Raw genomic sequence first — 19254 nt, 5'->3', positions numbered from 1 at the left:
CTCAGGCTGACCTGCATTCACTGACTCTGCCTGGATTTGCATTTGTGTAGTGATGACTGACTGACTGTAGTGATGTGGGAGGAGGGACAAGGTGGGAGAAAGGTCTGCTGAGACGGGGTGCTGACCCCCAGATGCTGGGCTTTTAGCCTGCACTGTCAGTCCTATAGTACTTTAGTGGTGCATTATGGGAACTCATCCCCAAGAAGGGCCTATAGCAGAAGCCAGACCCCAGGATGGAGAATAGTTCCAGAGAAGCCTCGCTGGAGGCATTTAGCAAGTCTCAGCAGTCACAGCCCACTGAGGTTTCCCGCCACTGGTCTGTACTTCCCGCTGGGCCATCCCTAGAACAGATCCTGAAGCCCTGAGTCATCAGGGACATTCATACAGGTGGGCAGATGTGAGATGGACAGAGAGAAGGGCAGTCAGATGCAGGGAAAATGATCCCCTGGACCCCAAGCTTTGTTTACTCTTGGCTTAGTCACCTGTCCTGATTTATGGTGCACTATAGTAAAGCAAGTGATTCTGGAGGACTGTAGATTTAGCCTGTGGCCTGTAGTTTTGAAATGACAGTGTGAGGGCAGATTCTGGGACTCAAGCATTTTGTCATAAAGAAAAGCAGTCAGTACATAGGGATCTGACAGAACTCACAGGGTCAAATAATAGAACAGCAATATAATGTAACATTTCATCATCCTTAATAAGTACTGCCTGTGTGTGTGTGTGTGTGTGTGTGTGTGTGTGTGTGTGACATACATCATGCACTTCCAGTCATTCCTGAATAGGACACACATGAGTATGATCATTCTGACGAAGGCTGAGATGCAAAAATGGAGAAAGAGACACATCTGCCATGTCTTCCCAACTGAATGGAGGACATCTGCAGTTACTGCCACCCTCTCACGCCAGCACAATGGGGAAACATGTAAAAATAGAAGTGATGTATTCAACTGTTAACAGAGGCAAACTGAACATAGCAGCCTGCAGCAGCGCTGACGTACGGGCTGCCTCAAGTGGACGGTGTGCCAGCCGATAACCACTTTCCCCCATCCGAGTCATGCCTGACGTCTGTAAGTGGGGGAGGAGATAGCGAGAACCTTACGAACCAACAGCAGCAAGTGATGCTTTGCTGGCACGGAGTGAAGGGGTGTTTGCTCAGGGAGAGTCTCGACTCAGGAATTCCTCGCCCCACCAGGGCCATTATCTCATGTTCTTTAACTAGCTGAACAGTTGTGTGTGGCTCAGGCAAGCATACTGCTGGCTTGGCTGCTAGATGGGAAGAAAACAGCACAAAAAGATGTGGGAGCGGCTAGGGTTAGGGTGAGTTGGTAAACACTTGCCACACACACAGCATATATCAACATTCCTTTTAGTGTTTGATACCGTTCGGCTGTATGGATGCTCTACAATCTGCTGTCCACACCGAGCATGAGTTCCTTTTGTTTAGCTGGTGCCTTTTACCCTTTTCTTTGTCATTTGACCTCAGAGACAGGGACAGGATGAGGCACCTGGTGGGAACAGAGCTTTTAGGGATCAGTCTAGAAGACAGCCTAACAGTCTAAAGGCCATCACAAGAAGAGCAGAGCTTACCTGGGAGGGACTGAAGACCCTCCAAAGGTTCTGTTTATGTGCAGCAAACATGCCTTTGATAGGCTGCTTCTGTGCACAAGCAAGCAGAGCTGTGATTGACACATGCTCATTGGAGGCCAACCCATTTCCGGGTACCCACAAAAGTCTGACCTCCCTCTGGACCCTTCACTCCACTCTGGTAAGAGAAAAGGAAATTTCTCTTGCTTTGGTTCACACTTGGATCATGTTTACTCTGATGGACTGAGCTAATGAGCCTTCCTGTAGGGCCCTTCTTGACAGAACAGAAAATATTAATAGTGCTAGAAATGACCGAATATGAAGACAGTGGTCCAGGCATGAGACTGCAGGTGCCTGAGGAAGGCACCAGCTTCAGTGTGCATGTCTTCTTGCTCATACATGGCTTTCTGTTTTTTGGGCATGAGTGGGTAGGTTGGCGAGTCTAATTTTATAGTCTGGGTTGGCCTCAGACTGGGGCCAATTGGTCCTGAGTTCTGGGATGGATGGTTTGCAAAGCCTGTGCTTGTTTACACTTTTACCAGGTTCCCTCAGGCTTCAGGTTTGATAAATGAGTTATATTTTAAAGTTGGTTCTTAGCAAAAATAGACCAGAATATATTTTATAAATAAGTACATGTAAATTCCTTATAAATAAAAACCCTACAATTTTCTTCTTTATCAACACTAATTTCTCATCCCTGAAGTCTGTATATTTTTCTGGTCAGCTCTTCTAAATTCTGATACTAAACAATTTTTATTTTCCTAGCTAGGGAGTCGTGAACCACCTTCTCAACTCATTGCTCTCAGTTCACACCGCAGACTTTCCTGAACACAGGGTGGGGACACAAGCCTGCTTCTGGAGCCACAGCCCTGTCCCTTACTGGAAGAAAAGGAGGACAGCAGCACACTGCTTCTATAATGTCTGCAGGATTAAATGAGATAGTGCAAGACACACTGACGCCCACAGTGACGGTTCCTGCTGCCATCTGGGCTCAAGAACGATCTTTGTACGTGCACGCCCATGTTTATGGCTGCAGTGCTGAAGACAGCCAGGAAACCAAACAGATGAACCGAGAGCGTGCTGCACGCACGGCGGAACGCCACAGTCAGAAAGGCAACATGGCAACCGCAGGAAGATGGATAGAACTGGAGGCCAGACAAAAAAGATGCGGAAAGACAAGGGCCATGTTTTCTCTTCTATGCAGAACCTAGTTTCAAAAGTGTGTGTGTGTGTGTGTGTGTGTGTGTGTGTGTAACTAGGAAGATGATGAGCAGGAAGGAAGGCTGGCCAGTGAGGTGGGGGTAGAGAGTGATAGGATGTGTAATGAGAAAGCAAATGGGAGAACGGACTGACGGGGGGGGGGGGGGCAGGAAGGTGATGAGACCATGTGACGTGTGTGTGAAGATGCTGACATGAAGTCTGCAACTCTGTATACTACCCTAAGGGTCACACGGAAGAAAACAAAACAAGGAGCTCTGTTAGCCAGTGAGCCCTGTCACTCCTACCAAGAGTAAGACATGGCTATGCTTACAAGTGTCCTTCCTAAGGTGTCCCCAGCATCCAGAGCATGCCTGGCACACAGCAGGCCCAGTGAATATTTATTTACTGAATGAGCATATACAGGAAATACTTTATGGACAAGGACACACGGGGCCTCCCAGTGACTTGGAGGGGACCAGGAGAGGGCTTGGCTGGCTCCTCCTACCCCACGTCTAGCTCCCAGGGCATCTCTGTATTACATGTAAAAAACAGTTCTTAAAGTTTGAAACCTACCGTGGTGTCCACAGCCTTCACTGCTTCTGTGGGAATGTGCTTTGGAACAGGCTCCGCCTGTGACACTGTCACACATCCTGAGGCCCCTAGGGTGATGACCACAACCTGGCAGCCCCGTTCTAGGAGAACCAGCGCAGCCGTCCCAGCCGTGGTCGGGTCATTCACTGTGTGGCCTGTTAAGATCTCAGCCTGGAATACATATGAGAGAGGAAGCAGGTGAGAATAAAGAGACAAGGTCTGCTCAATCTGCCCTCCAGGAAACATGTCTCCCTCGTTTTTCATACCAACCAGGGCACTGGGAACCTTGAAGAATATTGGCACAGAAGCATAACAGAGAAAACTAGCTACTTAAAATACTCTCTGAACCGACACAGTTGTCTCATGCTTACTGTCTCAGTGTTTGGGAGGTCAAGAGTTAATGACAGAAACAGAAACTCCAAACAAAATGAAACCAAAGGAAACACTGTCAGGGGCTAGAGCTATGGCTCAGGGATTAAGAGCACTTGTTCAGACAGAAGACAGGTCTAGTTCCCAGCAACTACGTGGTGGCTTGCAATCATCTGTAGCTCTAGTCCTGGAGTGTTTGACCTTGTCTTCTGACCTCCACAGACACCTGTCACATATGAAGCGCACATATGTATATTCAGGTAAAACACTTGAATGCATAAAATAAATCTAAAAATATTTGTAAAATTCCTGAGACAACTTCGGGTTTTTCTGTGTCATCCTGGGTGTCCTGGAACTCACTGTGTAGACCAGGCAGGCCTCACACTCTCAGAGTTCTGCCGGCCTCTGCTTCCTGAGTGCTGGGACTAAAGGTGTGCACCACTGCCTGGCTTGTTTTTACTTTTCATTAAAAACAAGAGAATAAATCCACGGTGGGGACAGGCTAATCAATGTTGCTGTGCTGACGGATTTCAAGGTGAGCAGAGATTGATGGCTGTTTTGGTCTCTCAGTTCCTCTAGATATAGAACTTAGGACAAATGCAGTCTATGAAAGAAAGCAAGGCAGGTGGCAAGTGGAGAGAGAGGGGCCACTGCTAGGGACTCGGAGTATGCTGCACTGCACCTGTAAATACAGGCACCCACGAGGGACACAGTTGCTCAGACCTCCCCTGGCCCAGTGGGGCCCAGGCCCCTCTTGGTATCTTTCTCATGCTCTTGCAGACTACTTGATTTTGTTTCCTCTACTTGTCACCGTCTCTGTGACGTGACTTAAATCACATACAACAAGTGAGGAGGGTTTGTGAAGGATCAGGATTTCTCTCCTGGAACAGTAGAGTCGTGGGCTGAGACTGGGCCAAGAGGTGCCTCTCTGCCATTTCTGGGCTGCTTCTCTACTTGTGACACAGGTAGTTTAAATAAGCACTTGATGAATTAGTACTTTTTGACTCAAAGTGTGGAACTAAATTATCTTTTCCACATTGTAGTTTAACCATACACTATGTAAGACTGCATGTAAACATTGCTTGTAGTTGCTGTGAATATGTACAAATTAAACATATTTGTCCCATATAAAGCACCGTGTGTGTGTGTGTGTGTGTGTGTGTGTGTGTGTGTGTGTGTGTGTAGGTTGTTGAGAGGGTCTAATGGCCCGAGTTCAATCCCACGGCTTGCCTGGTGGAAGGAGAATATTGACTCCCTAAGTCCTTTGACGGCTCCATATATATGCCATGGCACATGAGCATGTACACACACACATGCACACATACATGCAATGTATAAGAACATTTAAGGTACATTACCAAATTCTGACTTTTCAGTATCACACTTTAATCACATACTGTACATTCCTGATACTGAGATTGCGTCTCACTTTCATTTGCTCAGATCATGCCCAAATCAATCCTTTGTCATACAAAAACCATCCCTCGAGTGCCCGGTCGTTGCATCAGAAGCTGCCTGAACCTGGCCATGTACCTTCTCTTTCTGTCTTCTGCATGGCCCCTTTCAGTCTGGGTTGGTTGTACTCTGAGGTCACCTTTTCATTTTAAGTATTTTCTTAATTTTATGCGTGTGTGCGTGTGTGTGTGTGTGTGTGTGTGTGTGTGTGCCTGAGTGTATAGTACCCAGTGTGTGCAGGAGCTTGAGGAGGCCAGAAGAGGGCACTGGATGCTTGGAACTTGAGTTATAGATGGTTGTGAGCAGCCATGTGGGTGCTGGGAAGAGACTCTGAGCCATCTTAATAAGTTTTGTGTTAATCTGTGTTATGGAGACCATTTCTGTCTGTTCCATACACTCATTTACTTCCAGAGACACTCTCACTGTATCTTCTAAAATCTCCAAAATCTCTGTCAACACCCCTGACCCTGTGTGTGAGAGGTGTGTATGTGTGGTGTGTTTTGATGTGTGTAAGAGAGAGAGTATGTGTGTATGCATGTGTGTGTTTTAGTGTGTGTGTACCTTGTGTGTGTGGTGTATATGCTAAGACAAGTCGTGTGTAAGAATTCCAACCAACAGTCTTACTGTGCTCCAGGCAACACCAGTAGCAACTACTGAACGTGGGTAAAGAATCTCTCAGCCTCGGAACTTTTCAGCTCTTGCCTCAGGCACCACAGAACAAGGACGAGCCATGCCAGGCCCTGTGTAAATTCCCTAGGCATGGAAACTGGGGACAGCAGTAATCACAGCTGCTGTGGAGAGTGTATTATATAGCAATAGGCTCATATATAACAGGGACAGGATGCAATAAGACTAATGCTCTGTCTCAATGGAATTTGTAATTTAATGAAGACGATACAGGAGCTGAATAAACATTTTGGGCTGTGAAAATTGAAGAACAAGCAAGCGTCTTTTAAGCTTCTACCAGGGAAATCTAAGCCAGTTTGGTGGTTGAGGATAATGTAACCTCATATTGTGAAATGCTCTCTATCTTCCACAATTCCCTTTTCCAAGCCCAATGCCTGGCCATGGTGGTTGCTCAAAAAATGTTGCATAAACTACTGTGGTTTGTTAAAATTAGTTTCCATGTAGCAGCCTTCTTTGTCCTCTGTGTCCTGACTGATGACACTGTCAAGCAGCAGGCGAAGGAAGCCTAGACCTTCATTTAGCCTTAGAGCCAAAGGAAAGCTAGCTTCTGTTGACCAACAGTCCGTCTCTCTCTCTCTCTGTCTCTCTCTCTATCTCTCTATCTCTGTCTCTGTCTCTCCCTCCCCACGCCCCCCCGTGTGCGTGCGTGCGTCCATGCATGCGTGTGTGTGTGTATGTGTGTGAGTGTGTGTGTGTGTGTGTGTGTGTGTGTGTGTCTTGCATCTCAATGATGAGAGAGAATTTTAGTTTAAGGCTGTCTTTCTATAAAAATGGTGATTGGCTGAGTCTCCTAATAGTACTTATTGGAGAGTAGGTTATATCACTACGCTGACAGGCATGTTGTGCAGATGTGCACATAGTGTCCCTTAGATGAGGCACTGCTTCCCTCTTACAGCAGGCTCAGTGGGAGTTGTGTCTCTCCACCAATGCTGCCAAAGGTCTGTGCACTAGAAGGTAGTGCAGAAGCCACTCCAGAGTTTGTACACTAATTACAACTGTCAGATAAAATACAAAAGTGCACAGTGAATTTGATTTTTAGAAAAAAAAAAAAACAACCAAACAGTGGTTCTGTATGTTTTCTCACTGATTATTTGAAATTCAAATTTTTGGGTTTTTTGTTTGTACTTTTATTTGTTTAACTTGCTGACTTTAATATCAATTGGTCCCCTTTACTTCCAGCACCCAGGAGGCGGGGACAGATGGAGCTCTGTGAGTTCAAGGTCAGCCTGGTCTACAGAGTGAGTTCCAGAACAGCCAGGGCTACACAGAGGAAACCCTGTCTAGAAAAGCCAACACAATAAATAAATAAATAAATAAGCCCAGAAAATGTGAAATACTTAAAGAAAACAATATGTCAATGTCTGGGGACTGGAGGGTTCTAAAACAGAGAGAGGTTTAGTCAGTGTCAGACTATGGGGCATGGGTCAGAATCCTTTATGGCCACAGAACGCTTAGTAGTTTTCTTTCCTCCACACCCCAATAAACTGAAAATCTCTTTTTACTGAAATCGCATGTGCTCACACTGACGTGGCTCACCCTCCTCCTTGTTTTATCCAGTTCCCTGCAACTCCCTCACTGAAGAAGCAAACGGTCATCTGTACCTCGCTCTCATTGCAGCAGAACACACTGGAGAGGGTGTAGAACTGGGGATCCAGGTCAGCAATGGCTGGAGCTGGGTTGAATAACGTTTTCACTGTAAAGGAATGGGAAAAGGGCTCAACGGTTATCATTTGAAATACTGGTTTAACCCTTTATTTATCCTTTAGGTTAGATGTATAGTAATAGGGTTGGAGTTTTTCTAAGGGAGAGAAAGCTGAGGGCTGACATGTTTACACTCACTAGATAAAAGCATCTATTAAACACAGACACAGAAAGGTTTGGGATCTCAGTCTTCATATCAGCCTAGCATCAATATTTTCTTGTATCCATTTCCTCTATTTTTTTTAGCCTTCCAATTTCAGCTTCAAGGGCAAGCGTCATATTTGTGACTAAGTTGATTTTATAGGTCAGATGAGGACAACAAGAACATTAAAGTAAAATGGGGTATGGAAAGGCATGCATGAATTCAGATGGAATGGTGAACCTTTCTGTAGGCTAACTTAAGTGCTTATCTGGGGGGCCAGGGTTCACAAACTCATGGTTCAGGGAAGAAAAATGTGATGGGAAAGAAACAGCAAAGAATCGAGACTTTCCTGGCAGTAATAGCACTTAGGGAACTGAGGTAAATAAATGTATTTGGTTAGACCCAGGTATACCTCCAAAATGGATGAAAATTACTCATGCCAACACATACACAGAGACACTGACACACTGACACACAGACACAGCAACACACACACATACACCATACACACACACACACACACACACACACACACACACACACACACACACACAAACACACACACACACCTTCCATTCTTGGCTTCTAGGAGCTCTCTGGGAATATGCTAAAATTGAGAAAGGGGGGAATCTTGTTCAGAGACTTAGGTGCTAGCTCAGACAAGACAACTAGAAGAGAAGGATGGGGAATCAGAGCAAGGGCAGGAGACTGACAGTGTCATTACACTGATAGAGGAGAAAAGTAAAGCTCAGAGAGACGAGGTCAACTGCTGGATGTCACCCTCATGCTCTTGGACATGGGCAGGCTGAGTCCTGACCAAGAGTCGCTTGGCTTTGATTTGAGGATTTGATCCTCTTTAAAGTAACAACTTATCTAGACCACGGCTGTTTCCAGAGCAACATATTCCTCCAGTACCAATGTACAATATTACACAACAGTTTTTAGTGTGAAATTCTGCAAATTATTCTAAAGGTTTTAAAAATTCCATTCGCAAAATATTCCCAGTTTGTGTCAAAACATCTAGGCTGGCCAGACTTAGTCCTCAGCCTGGATCTACAGACTCACAGGGTAACCAGTCCCCTGATCAGTCTCACATGAGATCCTTTACTGCAGTACAATGGCGACAAACTTGTTTATACAACAGGAAGGCCAGTTCGGATGCAGGCTTCCAGATTCTACTCTCAGCCCACTGAATCAGAATCCTGGGGTATGATCAGGGAACCCACACACTTCCAAGTTCTTTAGGTGGTTCTCATAGCTACCTCGGCAGTGACATAGCCCCCTGTCCTGGGGAGATGCTATTCTTCTCATGGCTGATGGAGGCCCTGTTGCTGTAACACTCTGAGCAGGTCCAGCCTGTATCTGTACCTTCCTAGGTTTTAACAGTTGGGTCAGTCAGTGATCTCAACTAGTATAGGCTGACAGCATCACCACATTTTTGTTACTTTATACTTTACAATATCCTCCCACATAAATTGTATGCTTTTTAAAAATTCCTGCTCAGATTTTTATACAGGGAAATTGTTTGGCTTAAATTAGAAAAATGCATGTAAAAGCCCTATGTGAAGTATAAAGTGTTGTCCAAATATGGAGGATTATTACTGTTATTATACTGTCCTTTGTACACAGCTGACACCCACGCCTGTCCACCTCCTTTCTCTTTCTGATAGTGTGTAGCCCACCACCAACCTCTCAGTGGGTTTATCCTGTCTTTGAAGGGTTAGAGATGTCCATTTGGTATGAAAGTCCCAAGGGCCCAGCATTTGAATGTATCCAGGTTTTAGGTTTTCTGAATAGCACTGGCATAGTCCAAATGAGAATGGCCCTCATAAGCTCATACACTTCAATACTTGGTCCCCAGCTGATGGAACTATCTGGGAAGGATTAGGAGGTGTGGCTTGTTTGAGGAGGTGTGTTTCTGGGTGGACTTTCAGGTTTCAAAAGCTCTGCCATTCCCAGTTAGTGCTCTCTACTTCATGCCTGTGTCTAAGATGTTAACTCTCAGCTTTTGCTCCAGAACCATGTCTGCCTGCCTGCTGCCATGCTCTCTGTCATGATGCGCACAGACTCTAAACCCTGAAACTGTAAGCTTCAAATAAACTATTTCTTATATAAGTTGCTGTCTTAGTCAGTGTTCTATTGCTGTGAAGAGACACTATATGACTTCAGCAACTCTTATAAATTAAAGAAAATTGGGACTGGTTTACAGTTTCAGAGGTTTAGTGCATTGGTATCATGGTGGGAAGCTTGGTGGCATAAGGGTAGACAGGTGCTGGAGAAGCAGCTGAGTGTTTTACATCTGGTTTTGTAGGCAGAGGGAAGAGAGAACCATTGATCCTAACTTGGGCTTCAGAAACCTCAAAACCTACACTCAGAGACACACTTCCTCCAAGGCTATGTCTCCAAATCCTTTCAAATAGTGCCATTCCCTCATGACTAAGCATTGAAAGCTATGAGTTGATGGGGGCCATTTTCATTTAAACCACCACAGTTGCTTTGTTCATGGCATCTTATTTCAGTCAAAGAAAAGTAATTAATACAAGCACATTGTGCTGTTTTCCTCAAGCACTGAATTGGATGCAGTTGTTCATCTAGCCTGACCTTCAAGCCTGTGTTCCTAAGCACTTGAGCTGTATCAAGCTGACAGCAATAAAGATGCAGGATGAAGCCGTTCTTCAAGACGATACTTGTCTTATAGAGGGAGACAGGCTGTGAAGCAGTGATGCTCCTGCCATTGATTATGGTGGGAAAACCACAGAACTTCCACACAGTTATCTGAGGCATTGGTTTATAAAATTGCCCTGGCTTTTCTAACAAGATTGCTCTTCTTTTTCCTTGGTCTATATGATCAATGCTCTAAATCTGCTAAAATAAATGAGGACATTGATGTTTTATCAGAGAAGTATCTTTATTCTTTATTAACCAAAAAAGAAGCCAGTCCTATACTAATCTTTCCTTCTAAAAGGAACAAAGCATGACTTTGTTTGTGTATATGCTTGTGTAGAGGAGACACTGAGAGGTTACTCACCAAACTCATAAATGATCTATTATAAAGTCTGGTGGGACTAAGTCTGATGGTAGATCCAGTACTATACTTCATGGAAAGACCTCATTCTTTGTACATGCACAGTATCTTCTACCAGTGAAGAGATGATACTCACTTTAGTAGTGGAGGAGGGTGGTTAATAAATTAGGAGCCCAGTTGTCATCAACAGCTAAATGATAGTATTATGATAGGGTTTACTACACTATTCTTCCTGTCACTATGTATGCAATTTTCTACAATGAGAATACATGTTAAAGAAAAATCATATTGTGTTCTAAGTATCAATGGTTAGAGCAAGGAACTCTATAAGTTGATTACTATAAATATTGCATAAAATCAAGCAAATACTCTATGCCTGTATTTTACTGTGGGGGCGGGGCATTCTTTCCAACTGTCACTGATTTTGTAAGCACAGCATCTGATGTGTGGTTTATAGTCCCTAAGCTTAGGGTAGAAGTGAGAAATGCTGTAAGGAAATCATTCTTGTTGGGTTCTGCTGCATAAATACACAGAAACCTTTTCCAGGATGAAGAAACATGAGAAACTAGTGGCCATAGGTAGTTAAAGAGCTGTGGAAATGTATTAATGCCCTAGATGGAAAAGATGATGTCATCCTGGGACCAGGCAAAATGAGAGACTTGGAGCTACCGAGAGGGTGACTGCACACAACAGCAATGATCACTCATCACAGAGGGAGATACACCAAACTCCTGGTTATCTTAAGCACATACCCATGGCTGACACAGTAGAGCCTAGGGGAGCAGCTGCTAGGCTGGAAATGGGTGGAACAGAGGATGGCCACTTAAGAATGCCCTGAGAACTCGCTCAGAGGGACGAAGGCCTAATGTCACCCCTACACAAAGGACTGTGAGGAGAGTGGGCACCCCCATGCTGGCTTGGCTGTGTCCCTATTGAAGGTTGTTTTTTGGGGCTTGAGCTGTAAAACAGCTCCAAGTTTGGCCCACATGTGGAAGAATGCTATTGCAAAAGTCTACACAGCCAGCCAAGAGGTTTGGCTTGCCAAATGGAAAAGGGCTAAAGTGGCATTAAAAGACACTTTGTATCATACCTGGGATTTAATCCTGGCGATCTGACAATCTCAATTATTTATAATTGTCCCCGTAACGTTCCATTTGCTTTGAAATGGATATAAAGACCAGACCCAACAAGAACAACCTCGGCACCAGCAGCCACTGCGCCCGCTTGCAGCTGGCCTGCCTAACTGCTCTAGTGCCCACCGTGGACTGATTGTGTTGGTTTTTGTTTGCTTTGTTTTGACTATTAGCACAGTTTCTAAAACTGTTTTCATTTGGGTAAAACCAAGAAGAGTTTTGAGACTCTGTGTTCAAAATAAACCTTTTCCTCTGCATTTTAAAGACCAACAGATCATCCTGGTCCCCAGTTATCCTTTCCCCAGCATTCTGAGCCATGCAGTTAAACCTCGTGCCATCCCGATCCATCTCCCCAGGGATCTGAATCATCCTACCAACTTGTATGTGTGAGTGGTTAGCCCCATGGCGGGACTGTTCAGGTATCAAAGAGCCTGTGTTCAGAAAACCCTGATTCTGTTTAACAATGGCTCCACAGTGGAAGAATAGTGAGGCTGAAATTCAGATATCCAACACCTTCACCTTTAGTGAAGAGGTCAGAAAAACTGTTTGCTGAAGTGACTAAGATCAAATACACCCATAAAAGTGGGAGGAAGGAAGGTAAAATGTTGTACCCTAAGATGCGCAAGTTAGTGGCTGTCTGATGTGTGAGAGCTTATTAAAATGCAAAGTGCTGTGAAGTAGTTCAGCACAGTGGCAGATATCTACAGAGACTATGGAGTGCTCGTTCTCCAGACTAGATGGGATCACTGTGTGGGAAAGATCATGCAGAATTAATTTGGAAGCACACTGGATTTTCTTAAAAATCGGAAGTAGGAAGCCAGACATGGTGATGAATACTGTAACCCTGTGATTGAAAGTCAGAGGCAGGAGGATCAGAAATTCAAGGCTCAACACAAGACCTTGCTTCATAACAAAACATACAAACAAAAGTTAGAGTAATCCATGTGGCCAGCTGATACAGTGCCCGCCCCTCTTTCTGATGCCACGAAACCCTCAGCTTCTGAAGAGGAAGAACTGAACGGCAGGTGACAAAGGAAACATTTCTGGACCCCACCCAAATCACAGCCTGAAGTCATTCAGACTGCCTGTGTGTCAGGCTGACACTAGCTGTCCCTGTGGAAGGCCAGGTCTCACTTGTGCTGACTATACTGACCTCTCCTCCACCTCTGGGCAGGCTGGTGGGAACTAGGAGGGCAGAGGAAACAGTGCTCTCTGAGAAGCGAGGGGTCATCGGAGAGAGCTGACCCGAAAGTGCACTGGACAAGGGCAGGAGACAGCAGAGGCACACAGTAGTCACTTTGCCTGCTTAGAACAAGTGCAAGACAGAGACAGGGTTTTTGTTTTTTGACATTGGCTCTCATGTTAGCCCTAGCTGGCCTAGCACTGCATAGCTGAGGATGACCTGAACTTCACAAATTATTTTTAAAAACCACATTGATTAATTTATTGTGTCTCTGTGTGTTTGCACACACATTCTTACAACAGAGCATGTATGGAGCTCAGAGGATGACTGTGGTTTACATCCAGTCCTTTCTGTGTCCTTACCGTGTATGTCCCGGAGATGGAGCTCAGGTCACAGGCTAGGCCCTCTCACTGACCTGCCCTTGAGCTTCAGATCTGCCTGCCTGCAGCTCCCAGGTCCTGGGCTGATGGGGTGCACCAGCACATTTGGTTTGTGTAGCACTGGGGACCCAGCAGTAATCTGTATGTGCTAGGTACGCACTCCACCAGCTTGGCTACCTCCAGCTCCAGACTGCTCACCATGAGCATGGGACTCATCTGTGACACTTTGAGAAAATGCAACCGAACGAATTTTGGCTTTGAATTCCTTCTGACAGCTTTGAGTCCATTAAAAATACAGTAAATGTCAGTGAGAATTTGCCACAGTATATTGTTTTGCCAAAAGGAAAAATTTGTGAAATCAGTATAAACACTGTAAAATTCTCCATAAAATCATTTCAGGGATTTAGTTTCCTTAAAGAAGAACCACACTGATTCATTTATTGTGGGGGAGGGGTGTGTACGCCTGCCATGGTACACAGGTGGAGGTCAGATGACAACTGCAGGAGGTGACTTTTCTTCCATCATGTTGTTCTCAGGTATTAATCTCATGTCCCCAGGCTTTGTGGCAAGTGTCTATGCCAAGAAGACCATTTTGCTAGCCCCCAGCGACTTATTTTCCACTTACTGCCATATAGAACATGAAATATTTTAAGAGAAATTGTGCACATAAAGCACACGTCCTGTCCCGTGGCCACACCTCCCTGAGGGTGCCTGGTGGGGTCTGTGTATGCTGCACTGCTGTTTCCTCTTCTGCATTTCACAGCTTCCTGGGATGGTTTAATAGAGAAAGTCGATGTAATTCCCATATTGTTTTTATAATATATCGAATAACTATTGCCACACCACCAAACAGAGACCATTGTCGTCACAGCAGCTACCTTTTGTCTTGGGCAAATGGTGATACATCTAGGTATGAGCCTGTTATTTTTGAGACCAGATGATCTCAAACACATGGTCTTCCTGCTTCTCCCTCTTGGAGCTGGGGTGCCGGGTGTGCACCACCACACTACCAACCCCAATTCTAATTCAGAGAGGGGTGGGTAGAAAGGAGAAAACTGGGACTTAGTTGCAAGTATGGCATCATATCTTATGTCATTCTATTCACAGAACAAGTCTATAGGACCCACTTCCCTCTGGATTTTACAGGCAGGTTCAGAAAATTAGTTAATTTTCCTAATATCCCAAATCTAACAATAGTAAAAACGGGATACTTTCTCTCCCAGGCAGTGGAGGAAAAAAAAGAAACAAACTACCCGGGTTAAAAAGACATGCTCAAGAATTATTTGTTGTGAGGTCAAGAGAGGAAGAAGAGAAACCCAGGCTAGCTGGGTTGCTAACCCCTGAGGGTCTCATCATACAATGCTGCCTACATGGGTCAATTTGAACATTTTCAAAATTCAAGGGAAAGCAAAAGAGGCTGCGAACAGACCCAGGCAACCCATACCCAGTACATACAAATAGGCTCTTGGATATTGAAAAGATGATACAATTTTAGAAAAAAGAGGAAAAAGGAATGTTTGCTTTCGGATATTTTGAGACAGGGTTTCTCTGTGTAGCCCTGGCTGTCCTGGAACTCTTTATTAGAGCAGGATGGCCTCACACTCAGTGAGGTCCTATTGCTTCTGCCTCTCGAGTGTTGGGACTAAAAGTGTGCACCGCAAACCTGGTTAAGAATGAACCTTTGACTCATAGACAGGAGTAGAAGGCAGTGGGAACATCCTACTCTCTCTTACCTTGCTGCGTGCGTCAGAGGCCCAGGTCTGCCTTAGGTCGATTCTGCTAACTAGACTCCAGGTTTTATATTTGGGGATATCGGATATGCTACTCATGTTATTTTTATCCTATTTGTGAGTTTTCCCTAACATTATCAAGAACTACAAGCCGGTGAATCTCACAGATGGAGGAACGAATATTTTACTACAAAGTGATGCTTTACTCAACTTGAAAGGTTAACTTTAATTAAGACAGCGATAAAAGCTCTTCCAGAAAGAGTGACAAATCTCACATTACCTCCACTCCTGTGGGCCATTGTCAGAGCTTCCAGGGAAGCTGCTGGGCTTATTTCTAGCTGGCAGATCATCACTTTGGCTCGGCTGATGACACTGGCTGCCTCCTTCAAGTCTTCAGTATTCAAAAGCAGATTTGCTCCAGCCACTATGACGATGATATTCTGGCCTATGAAGAAATTCTACATATTTATACTAAACCAAGCAAAGCCAAGCAATGTTATGCTGCACTGTAAAACCATCTTCTGAGGGCATTATACAGAATGTGTTAGAAGAATTAATCTTAACATTTCCAGGATATAGTTATTGTGTTCCAAATGTGTTTTTGGCAATGTTTTTTTTTTTTGAGATTCATAATATTCTGATTACTTTTATTTTTAAAGGAGATAGAGTCTTGCTGTGTTTTCTAGGCTAACCTTGAGCATTTGAGCTCAACCCCCTCACCCCACCTCCCCTTTCTGAGTAGGAAGGACTATAAGCACATACCACTACACCTGACTTACTATGAACACTTAATTGTTTTGCATGTGTTAATTCATTTTGTGCATGTGTGATGTGTGTGTATGCATGTGGGTGCATGTAGAGGCCATAGGACTCAGTTGTTTCTTCTTACCATGTGGGTTGCAGGAACAGAACTCATGTCTCCAGCCAATTATTGTGATTGCTTTGAACAAAGCTTTAAGCATATTTTCTTTATTAATATTTTTATATACAAAAATAATAGTTGAGAAATGATGCACAGCATACTTTTACCATTTCTTTTATGTGAAATGGCTAATACATGCATATGGTAAGGATTGTGAATAGTAAATGATGGGTACCATATAGATGAATATAGGTAGGAATAACCCTGTGGAATGCTCAAAACCAACGTTCTACTGTATATGAGCAGTTCATGTGCAAGACATTTCTTCCTCTGCTACCTATAACACATTAAAAAATATCTAAAGGACAGAAAATATATGAGCTAGGTAATCTCTTACTTTATTAGGCCTATACTATATAGACCAGACAAAGAAATACAACTAAGGATTTGATAGACCCTTATGACCCGAGCCCATTCTCTATAATTCTTTTATATTTCCAGGAGGTGGTGGTGATACACCTTATCTGCAGATGAACTCTCTTTTCCTCTGTCTCTGTCTGCCTCTCTGTCTCTGCGTCTTTGTCTGTCTGTTTCTCTCTGTCTCCCTTTTTGTCTCTGTCTCTCTCTCTCTCTCTCTCTCTCTCTCTCTCTCTCTCTCTCTCTCTCTGTGTGTGTGTGTGTGTGTGTGTGTGTTAGAGGGGGGTGGCAGAGGGAAAATGTAGATATTGTTCTTCATGCACCAGCTACCTTTCTTACTAAAATCACTTTGTTTGAGTGTCAGGGTTTTTAACTGGCCTGGAGCTTGCCAGGCAGGCTACGGTAGTTAGCCAGGAAGCCATGAGGATCTTCTTGTTTCTGCCACCTCAGATTGGGATTGCAAGCATATGCTCCCATGACCAGATTTTCCCTCCCTGCCTCTCCATCCCTTCCTTTCCTTCCTTCCTTCCCTCCCTCCCTTCTTTCTCTTCCTCCTTTTTCTTATTTTTTCTCTTTTTCCTTCTTTTATGTGGGTTCTGAGGATTTAACAGTTCTTTCAAAGTACTGTGGTGACTAAGCTATCTTTGTAGCCCCTGGAAACTGAACGCTCAGGAGGTGTGCTGTCTACTATTAGATTCATAATCCTACATGAGGCACTGACACTTGCACGACTGCTAGTCTGAACTGCCGTACACTTTAAGTATATGCTCTGCCAAGGGAGTGGCACTATTAGAAGGTGTGTGTGGCCTTGTTGTAGTAGGTATGTACTGTGGATGTGGGCCATAAGACTTCCTGGAAGCTAATGTTGTCATAGCAGCCTTCAGATGAAGATGTTGACCTGGGCTCTGCCTGCACCATGCCTGCCTGGATGCTGCCATATTCCTGCCTTGATGATAATGGACTGAACCTCTGAACCTGTGAGCAAGCTCCAATTAAATGTTGTTCTTATAAGAGTTGCTTTGGTCATGGTGTCTGTTTACAGCAGTAAAACTCTAAGAAGTCAATACACACTGGGCTTCAAGTTTAGTACAAAAAACAGGATGTAACATATTTCACTTTTTAAAAAAGATGTAATTATTTTTATTTTATGTGCATTGGTGTTTTGCCTGCATGCATGTCTGTGTGAGGGTGTCAGATAATTGTGAACTGTGGGTGTTGGGAATTGAACCTGGGTCCTCTAGAAGAGCTGTAAGTACTTTTAACCAACGGACCATCTCTCCAATACCCTATTTTACTACTTTTAAACATTCATTTTCTATGTGTTGTATGTATTGGGGGTGTGTGTGTGTGCTACAGCACACATGTGGAGGTCAGAACAAACCCTCTTTATCATGTAGGTTTAGGGATCCAGTTATGTTGGCAGGCTTGGCAACATGCATCCTGACCTGCTGGACCGTCTCTCTGGCCTCACCAATTAAAAAAAAAACATATTGAAAAGTTTTAATTCTAAAATAAATTTAATTACATGTTGAAATGATAATATTTTGGATATATATGTAAATATATATATATAATGTATATTGTCAAAATTAGATTTACCTATTTCCCTTTTTCCTTTAAAAATGTGGTTCCGGGACAATTTAAAAACTGCATGTGGCTTACAATTTATTTCTATTGGACAGCACAGCTTTAAAGGAATGAGTTGCAGCAGGCACTTTTTAGTGCTACAGGCTGCTTGTGAAGATCTTGTATAGACATGACCTAAAATTACCTCTCCACACAGAACAAATCCTAGCCTATCGTCTTACCACATGTGTATTTGTTGGCCATGAGAAAGACTACATCTGTACTCGCCTCTCTCCTGCAGTGAGCTCATTCTCCCAGTTGGAGTCAACTGTAGCACAATGTAATTGCATTTCTGAACCGGCTTTGGTGGCTGAAGAACAAACCTAAGACCAAGGCTGACCACAGACAAAGCTCTGTGGACATGTGGCTAGCTCGGGCATGCCTTAAGTCTAGCCTGCAGAGCAGCACTTGGCACTGTCTGCACTCTCGCCTCCATTTGAAGGAGCTGACTGCTCAATTCCCCGAGATTTATTATTATTGTTAGACTGTCTCACGCTGTAGCCTAGCCTGGCCTTGAGCTCCTTGCAATCCTCCTGTTTCCTGAGTGCTAGGATTTAGAGTTGTGCTGCCTTGTCTTGCACAATCTATACTCCAGTATCTCACCTTATATAAGCCAGGTAGGTTTACTGTAACAGACATGGTTCACAGGAAAGGAAGAAGAAAAAACAGAAGCCATTCCTAGAACATAACATGAGGCTTAAGGTCAGAAATGACCTGCTTTTGGCAGTAATCATTACTGACGACATAGCTTAATAAATATATATAATTAATAATTAAATATGATTAATATGTTTTTATTCTTGAATTTCATTCATTGTCAGAATGAAAACTTAACCTAGTGTATTTGCTATTGCAACTTTAGATTTCTGAGGTTGAGTTTAAAATGCTCATGCCAAAGTAAGGGGCTCGAGATGAGGCTCAATTGGCAGTGTGTGCTTGGCACACACAGATCCAGGCTTGGTCCTCAGCACTGCACAGACTGGGCATGATGAGGCATACCTGTGATCACAGTCCAAAGAAACAAATCCACAAAGAACAAGCAGAAGGCTGGACAGGACTGTCAGTGAGTTCAACACTAGAATAGGCTATGAATAATTCCCCTCTTGAGAGAGCATATGTGTAGTCAACATATTATGTGGATGATTAAATATTATGTGTAGATACTGAAG

General features: G+C 44.0%; 1 protein-coding gene across 2 annotated transcripts in view; it reads right to left on the bottom strand.

Moving 5' to 3' along the window:
- The window catches only part of RBKS (ribokinase), a gene marked incomplete at its 5' end in the record, with an annotated part of 82708 nt that overhangs the window by 25599 nt on the left and 37855 nt on the right, over positions 1-19254 (bottom strand). For both annotated transcript variants that reach the window (XM_080923336.1, XM_080923337.1), the window contains 3 exons: positions 3358-3546; positions 7488-7579; positions 15461-15625. In XM_080923336.1, the coding sequence (XP_080779462.1) occupies positions 3358-3546; positions 7488-7579; positions 15461-15625 (446 nt within the window). The remainder of the gene's footprint in view (positions 1-3357; positions 3547-7487; positions 7580-15460; positions 15626-19254) is intronic.

Source organism: Micromys minutus (assembly GCF_963924665.1).
Source record: "Micromys minutus genome assembly, chromosome: 1".
NCBI lineage: Eukaryota > Metazoa > Chordata > Mammalia > Rodentia > Muridae > Micromys > Micromys minutus.
Note: the sequence above shows the minus strand (reverse complement) of the source record. Positions and strands in the feature narration are given on the sequence as shown.